This window comes from Amphiprion ocellaris, chromosome 22 (genome assembly GCF_022539595.1).
Source record: "Amphiprion ocellaris isolate individual 3 ecotype Okinawa chromosome 22, ASM2253959v1, whole genome shotgun sequence".
NCBI classification, from domain to species: domain Eukaryota; kingdom Metazoa; phylum Chordata; class Actinopteri; family Pomacentridae; genus Amphiprion; species Amphiprion ocellaris.
The window spans coordinates 16,149,354-16,158,243 of NC_072787.1; the positions used below are offsets into that span (position 1 = coordinate 16,149,354).

At 38.5% G+C, this 8,890-nt stretch overlaps 1 protein-coding gene across 1 annotated transcript in view; it reads left to right on the forward strand.

Moving 5' to 3' along the window:
- The window catches only part of vipr1b (vasoactive intestinal peptide receptor 1b), a 55,159-nt gene extending 46,490 nt beyond the window's left edge, over positions 1-8,669 (forward strand). The window contains exons 10-13 of the mRNA XM_023266283.3: positions 2,251-2,342; positions 2,973-3,102; positions 3,585-3,626; positions 5,251-8,669. Of these exons, the coding sequence (XP_023122051.1) occupies positions 2,251-2,342; positions 2,973-3,102; positions 3,585-3,626; positions 5,251-5,442 (456 nt within the window). The 3' untranslated portion in view covers positions 5,443-8,669. The remainder of the gene's footprint in view (positions 1-2,250; positions 2,343-2,972; positions 3,103-3,584; positions 3,627-5,250) is intronic.
- Positions 8,670-8,890: the final 221 nt, after the last annotated feature.

The window sequence follows — 8,890 nt, forward strand, 5'->3', positions numbered from 1 at the left end:
CCCACATCAACTTTGATGCACCTTGAGCTCTCAAACCCGACTTATCCAAAGTAGCTGCCACTATGAGCATCTGTCAGTCTAATTCCTCTTGTACTGTATGTTAACACAACTGAGACGTTAATATGACCTCAAAGTTCTCATTTCACTTTGAAAAGTTGGCAGGACAATCACCATCAGTGTGTTTTTCTTGAATGACATGTCATCATCTACTTTCAGAACATTTCATCAGCCAAAATTTTGTAGACAGATTGAACTTGTAGACAGAAATGATCAAGGATTCACTGTGTCTGATCTACCAAAATAAAGTGAGACTTTGGATGTATTTCAGGTATAAGTCTACATGTGAATGGATTAAACAAGTGATAATGTGTTAATTTGTGAGATTCAGACATAATAATGGTAGATACAGAATTTCTGTGTTCTCTCTTTTCTCACAAGTCATGCAAAGAGTGATACCATCCTTTTTTTCTGTACTGTAAATATGAAGCTACAGCTAGCATCAGGTCAGCTTAGCTTAGCATACAGACTGGAAGCAAGGGTTAGCGCTCAGTCTGGTGATAAATTATGATTCTTACAGCATGCTTTTGCACTGAACAAGTAATAATATATTTATTAGTGAGGTTTAGAGATGGCACTTGCTGATTTGTTGCCTCCATACAGAAGGAAACTGCTTTCCCCTGTTTCAAGTCTTTGCACAGAGCCACACTAACATCTGGCTGCTGTCTATAGCTTCATACTTGGAAATATGACAGCCAAAAGGTCAAACTACATTTTAAAAAATGAGTATCTCTCCAGGGTGCCGATCAAAACCCAATATTTACAAAAAGCCAAGGCATGACAGCTCACACATAGATTGAACCACTTAAGAAAAACAGACGGTAATCTCCACTGGCAGCGTGTGTGTGTTTCAGACAAACACATTTGTGAGTGTATGAGTGAGAGATGAAAACACTTTCAGAGAGGTGTGAAAAGGAGGGTAAAGATGAGTTCAACAACTGTGATTTGAGGAACCACAACAGTGTGAAATATTCCTTTTAGTAAAGGGACTGTATATATGGAGTAGTGTTTTTCTTTTCAGTGTAGATAAGATATGGTAAAAATAACATAACAAAGCATTGAACTTTATTAATCCCAAATGACGTGCAGAGTTTATGCTAATCTCATTGGATCTCAACATTTTGGCTCCACGTTTGAATGAGCACCCAGGTTGCTTTTGCATAATGCACAAACTGCAAACTGCTGTCTAATCTCATGCATGTCTTGTGCACTGAGCGTGGCTCTTGTTAACATAAAACATTAACTTAACATTAAAATAAACATGACCTATGTTTAAATGACAGAATGTCGTTACTTAAACAGATTGATGAACCTGACAGTATTATGTATCTAATGTCTGGAAAGAGCTTAAGACTCCCTAGGCTATCATGGAATTTATTTAGAATTAATTATTTGCAGTATTTGAATTTTCTGTCAGTTCAGGAACACCAGTATAAATTTACTGTTGTGTAAAGGAAATAAGAAGAAACCACAAGACCCCTAAGAAGCATTATCGTGTCTCTAAAGGAAAGCAAATGCCAGCCTGTTATATACACATCGATAATGGAACAAAGTGCATTTATTAGTGAGCTTTGGAACTGTTTTTTCTATTTCAAGTCTTTGTGCTGCGTTAACGATTGCTCTGCAGCTTGTGCAGTGGTATTGGTCTTTTATATAGAGCTTTGTGAGAAAGCAAAAATCATTACTTTAACAAAACTAATGAAAACCAGCATGTTGGTGTGCACAAATTGTCATCCTTTACTGATGCATATTGATGTCCTTTGTCTGTTTAGTTACATCAGCTGTTCCCAGCAGGTTCTCTTGTGTTATTTCACATAAGGATCAGGATCAGCAGCCCGGCTGTCAGTTCACTCTGTCTCTGTCTGTCTGCAGCACCTGAGTGATGGTGCGCATCATGATGTGGGATGTGTTGCCAGTTCAGAGGTCCAACCCAAATTAACAATTTAGAGACGCTCATTTTCCCACAGGGCAGCACCACAATCCAATCAGAACCAGATGAAATTAAGGCTTAGGGTGATGAGCTGTGTTTTGGCTGCATTCCTCCATGTCTGTTGCATAGTATATGAAAAACATGAAGAAGCCATGACTTTCTCTAGAATCATGTTGGAGAAAGCAAGTATTTCATTAGCTCCTAGCACTAAATCCCATTTACACTGTAGAACGCATTAATCAAATGAATAATATTCTCCACAGATGAACTTTATTCTCTTCATCTGCATCATTCGAATACTTCGCCAGAAGATCAACTGCCCAGATATTGGAAGAAATGAGTCTAATCAGTACTCGTGAGTGTACTTTCATGTCTTTTTCATGTCGTAAATTTGTATTATTTATATACTAATATGAGATGAAATGTCACTGATCCATATGAGGATGTTGGGAAGAATCTTCGCCGTTTCAGTGGTTTGTGTCTTGGGCTGAATTTGGTCCACATTCTGTGAATGTTAGTTGTTTTTATGAGGGTAAACAGATTATCTCGTATAAACTCACATAGCTGAGAGGAAGATAAACACGTGTCCTGTGAGTACAAATTTTTGCTGTAAACGTGTCTCTTTCATGCTCGGGCGATGCTGGGATAATCAATCCTTAATCCTTTAGGACTTCAGAGAAGAAACTTATTGCTTTAGCATGTGGTGCTCAGCTCACTGTATTCTGGCAGCTGCTTTACACACAGATGTAGCACTTCATGTATTTAAGGGATTTTTTTTACAGTGACAGAGAGAATCTCATAATGCTCCGGCTATTTTCCCACTGGCAACTTAAATGGTGTGCTTTTTTCCATCTATGGTCCACTGAGCTGAAGCATAAATTGTACTCGAGAGTTGCATGCCATTACTGTTGTATACTGAGACAGACTGAAAATTGGTTTCAGTGGAAGGGGAAATTTTGAATCTGTCTTTACCTTGTCGTTTCAGGAGGCTGGCAAAATCAACACTGCTTCTAATTCCTCTGTTTGGGATCAATTTTCTAGTGTTTGCATTCATCCCAGAGCAAGTGAAGACTGAGCTAAGGCTAGTTTTTGACTTGATTCTGGGATCGTTTCAGGTATGATATAAACTTTGAAGGAAGAAGTGACTGTAAAAAAAATACTTATTACTTTTTGCAAATGTCACCTTGAACTCTATTTTTGGATTTAATTTACATAAAATAGTTTTCCACAGACTAGAGGCAATAATTGGGAAATTTATCATCTCTGACCTGCAAGTGCTTCTATTGTATAAACTGGTCTTCACACACTTTGTGGTTTGATACAGTAGCAGTGTTACTGTTTGGAGTTTTTTCAGTTCATCACATAATGAGGAATGACAGACAACCAGGCAGCACAGCATTTCAGCACATTCCTGTCCTCATTAACGCTAAAAATCTTCAAATTAGGCGTTGTTCTTGTCACTGTAGCCCATTTACATGCCTCATGAATGCCACATATGTGATTTTTACATTAGCAAATAGTTGTAAAGACAATACACTCATTTAATGAGACGCTTCACCATGACCGTTATTTCTCTCTGTGCTTTTCATCCCTTTAGGGCTTTGTGGTCGCCGTTCTCTACTGCTTCCTCAATGGAGAGGTAGGTACCTTAATCACAGACATGTAAACATTATAAATGCACTGTTTAAACCCTAAGATTTCCATGCAGAGATGGTTCTGAGAAATAGTTTATCAGTAGCTTGCTCCCTCAGTGCATTATTTACATTCACACACGGTCCTGAAAGGTATATGAGTTACCAGCGCTGTTCGCTCCTGCCGTCTCTCCTCCCTCGGACCTCCTCGGGGTATATTTTCTGCCTGCAGGGTGGAGGAATGGTGGTGGGAGGCTGTAAAAAGCTCAGCCTTTTTGGCAGGGAGCTGCTCAGTAATGTCTGCCGAGACTCTCTGTGGGCAGATTAGTAATGTTCTCAGTGCTGGGCCAGATTGAATCACAGTGATGGGCCTGATGGCAAGGCTTGACTGTATGCCGCCTGAATTTTAATGATGCAATTTTCAGGTGTCCTTTGTTAAGTGCGAAACCTTGGCAGTGTAATGTTATTAAGTTTTCAAACTGCCGAACCTTCAAGAATGGAATATTGTACTGGACTCATTTGTTATATTAAAGGCATATCAAGTCACAGCACAACAAATGAAATGTAATATTGACTAAAGGTAGAAATGATAGAAGTAATACAGTTTGAAAGCCAAATTAAATGAAGGGGAAGAAAGAAACAGTGGAAAATAATGTGCTAGGAAGCAAATACATGCTTTGTCCATTATTTCTACCTAAATATCATAAAACAGTATTCACATCAAAGATATACACATTTATTAGGTACACCTATTGTAGATAAATGTAATTTTAGTTCAATGCATCAGTCATGCCATGAAACAGAAAGAGAAACAGAACAAAGACGTGTCACTGCTGTAATCTGTAAAATTCTTATATATAAGTTGTTTGTGAAAATTGCTGTGCAAAACTTTCCAGATCAGAGGGTTTCAACTTTGCAAGAGATGTGAAAAGCTGCAACAGATCCTAGACGTTAATCCAACATAAGAAAATGTCCGCAAAAACATATTCTACTTTCATCCTGCAGAAGGTCCTTTGAGTTTTTAGTTCACTTCCCTTCCTGTGACTTTGGTTTAAATGAAAAATAATCTCAGTGTTGGGGCTTATTTTTCAAAGTTCCACGTCCGCATTGGTAATCTGTTATTTTTTCTCCGGATGCTTTTAATGTTTCCTTTCTGTCCTTCAGCTTCAGTTGCTGTTGGTGGTCATGCCAACCACCTTGGTTTAATGTAAAATGCCGTGTGCCCACTGCACAGCTTCTCTAAACGACAAATTACAAAGCTTTTATCAACATCGTATGAGCTGTGTGGTCATTATAGTCCAATGTAAGCCAGTAGAGATGGGTAAGCGAGCGGTAAATCTGTTTTACTGTCTAATTTTACCCTATGAATTAGACAGCAATAAAATACTTGACAGGATTGACGAGGGAGTAACAAGTGGGCATTTTCAAGGAAAGTTGAATTAAATTATACGTCTGGGAAATAAAACTGAAGTGAAACCTTGACGAGCTTTTACGTCTGGTCACAAATTGGCTTCAGTAAACAGAATTGTTATTGTGCTCACTAAATGACTGACATCATCATTCCGAGGTATGTTCGTCAATCTGTCTTCGTAGCAGCAGGGATTCATACAACACCACTTATTTCCATTTTAGGTCCAAGGGGAGATCAAGAGGAAGTGGCGGCGGTGGCACTTGCAGAGATACATGGGCTCAGACACTAAGTACCAACACCCGTCTATCGGCAGCAGCAACAACTTCAGCACCCAGATCACCATGTTGACGCGATGTAGCCCGAAAACACGCCGAGGTTCATCGTCCTGTCACGACGACCTGTCAAGCATATGACTCTGAAAAACACACAAACATGCCATGCGAATGCTCTCGCGCCAAACATTAGGCAGGAAGGTGCAGCGTGAAGAATACACACTCCTTCATTAGCACATGTAGGTGTAGACGGTAATGTTTGAGTGTAGCGAGGACCAAGAAACGTAACGAGAGGACAGAAAAGGGAAGAAAACATTGTGAGCAGCTCTGAATCTTCACATTTCTTTCATACAAATAAGCTTATGTGACAAGGTTACGAGCTTCACAAGCACAGCTTTTGCACATTTCAATCAGAAATCATCACTTTTTGTATTTCACAGGTCAGCATACGTGTACAGGTGAATTTGTGGGTCACATCATTACATTCAGTCAATCAGTATCCAATTCCCTGTGTGCTCTGACACCACACAAAGTGAAATGTCACATATTTATGTGGCGTGGTGATTGATCCAGACTTGAACCGTGCCAATCGACACACAATCTGATGTAATTATGAACCGATAACAGGATTCCTGCAGCTCCAAATGAACAAAGCTGGTTTGCAGCCATTAGCGGACAAAGATCTGATTTTTTTTTTTTTAACAGGGAATCTTATTATTTTTATATTCTTGCAGTGTGCAGTGAGATCACAAAGGCAAAGACAAAAAGTTGAAGAAATGCGTTATGGGGGTGTGTTTGAGGGATAAATGTGAGCCGTGATGGAAAATATGCTTTAAGTGTAATTTTAGGCAACCAAAAGAAACAAAATACTTGCAGGAAGACTGAAAAAGAAAGTCTGGCTGATAAACAACAGGAAACCTGTTTTCCATAAATGCTGACCAGATGAGGCTTCAGACCGACTGACCAGTGACACTGATTCTCGATGTTGTGTTTGGAGCACAAATGCCCTTCTCTGCACTGTCATTGTCACATGAGACTGATTTGCCCTTCGTCTACCCTTTTATCAGCACAGCCTTTTCCTCTTGTTTTGTGTGATTCGGAGCCTGTGATTGTGTTGATGCTCTTTCATTATTCGTGGCACCGTGGCAATTTTGTGCTGATGCCCGACGAATGCCAGTGTTTTGAAGTGACAGTGTAAGTTTTACCGAGTTCTGGGCTGCACAGCAACCCTGGACAGCAAAATGCCTTTGCGCCATTCAGTCCATGAATGTTTACATTTACTGCGGATGAGTCCTGAAAGATTCTATAGACAAGTGTACAGTGAAAAGAAAATCAGTTACAATGGAATTCTGTGCCATTGAATTGTGGCTGCAATGCCAGTCATGAGTCACTGACTGTTGTTTGTCAGCGTGATAGAAAAGAGTGGAATTTAAAGCCTCGCCAACAATTTAAAACTGTCTTGTACAAGCTTGTGTATGTAGCAATCTGTGGTTTGTTGCCAAGAATAACAGCTAAATAGAAGCTACTGCATTACACAGAACTTTACAATCCATAACACATACAGGGAAGCTCTTATAATGATGCTCATGGCAGACTGAAGCACATCCGGACTCTTGGAATTGTATTATAAGAAATATTTCTTGAGTTCTCCATTGACTTGTCCGGTTCAAATGTCTCTGTCTGAGGAATTTGAACCGGACACGTCTGCAGAGACCTTGACAAAGATGACTGACAGTGTCACAACTGTGCTGTCATTCTGCTCATCGACTTACTGAGGTCAAAGTTACCCACATGTTCATGCCAGAGGTACCATCCAGGAGCTTTACTTGGAACACAAAAGCCATCATCTCAACTCACAGCCAATTAATGAGCCAAACCATGAAGTATTGTGGGTCAATCCATCTTAATTCGCCAAAATTTTTTTAAAAAGTTCACGCCTGACCGTCTCATATGTGTCTGTGTTTGTAAGTGAAATGTGTGCAGTTTTTGTTGTAACTTTTTGAGGTAAAAATTCCTAAAGAGGGTGAGGTCATGCAATTTTTGTGTCATTTTCCTCATCCAGTCTGTGAATCAGTGTTTGAAGTGTCACAGCTTGAGAAATAGTGTAGCTCGAGTCCTGAAATTGCTTTGATAGAACAATACAAACCACTTATACGATGGTGCAAATTTGGTCCAAAAATGTTCATGTTCCTGTCTGATATTCCACCAACCCTAAACCTTTATTTTTCATCCTAACAGGCAGATTTTTTTTCACAAATATAAGCTTTAAAAATATAGAGTATGGTGCCAATTGGTGGCAAATTTTATGAGAAAAAAATTATTGAAATTACGTTTTTTGTATTTATAGCCAATAAAGGCAGTCACTTAGCAGATGTGCAGATGAAACCACTCCAATGGTTTCAACTACAAGAGTTATATAATATTGTTATTGGGCTGTAAGAAAAATCATGGGTTTTCCAACTCATACTGCTTTGAATAATTTTATGAATTACGAAAATTTAAGAATTTTTAACCCTGCAAATTGAAGATGGTCATATGTGGGGTATCTGGTGAAATGAGGCGGAATGACCCAAATGTAAAATCTGAAAAACAACACATTTTTATTTTGAGACCAAAAACAGTAAAGACCTTCATTTGAGATGTTTTGTTGGTGACAGAAGCTCAAAAGTCTACATTTTAGGAGACAAAAACAGATTCACATCGCGTAGCTTCTTCTCCATTCCCATAAAAGGAAACGGCTCAGAATAACTAACCAGCTACTTTGCATTTAACAACTTCAGATCAATCAATCTTCATGTCAAGAAGGCAAATAAAAAGTGTGTTTTACACAATTCCATTAAAGCTGCAACATCCTACATTGTTTAGTGCCTGTCTTCTGTTGTCAGTAATGTTCGATGTGATTGTGTGAATTTGCCAACATACCTCTCATAATGGTGAATGTAAATAGATCTGTACATAAGCAGTTACAGTGTTTTAAAATTCAGTTACAGATAATCTTTCAGTGTTTCGGTAACCTGGCATGGCTGTTAAATAATAGCGAGGCAACATTTAAAGGGAAACTGAATCGGCAAATATTCTAATGTGCACTTACAGTATAGTGTATTATAGATTTGTTTATTTGCAAACTGGATATTGTGTTGTGTATATTTAAGATACAGGAGTTGATATGTTGTTAGTGAAATGCTTGTAACACTGGTGCATTGCCTACCATTGTGAAGCTACAAATGTACTGTATGTATTTATTTGCTTGAGTTCACAACAGTGTACAAATAAAGACACTTTTTCCATTTTAAAATAATAATTATTGTTGTTCATTATTATTAATATTATTAGTTGTCATTTTAATGCACACATTTAAATGTAAACTGGCGGAGATTAAACTTGCCAAAAAAAATTGTCTTTGCTCCACTCTTACTATTTGAAAATAAATCATTCGGAAATGTACAAAAAGATGGACATTCAGTCTTCTTATGTCAAACTTCAAGGTTTTTGCTAAGGTCTGGATCTTTAAGGTGAAGTGAAATAAAATGTTCTGTAGCGTGAACAACTGTACCTCTTTCCACGACACCTTTTGTTGCCTAATCGAGGC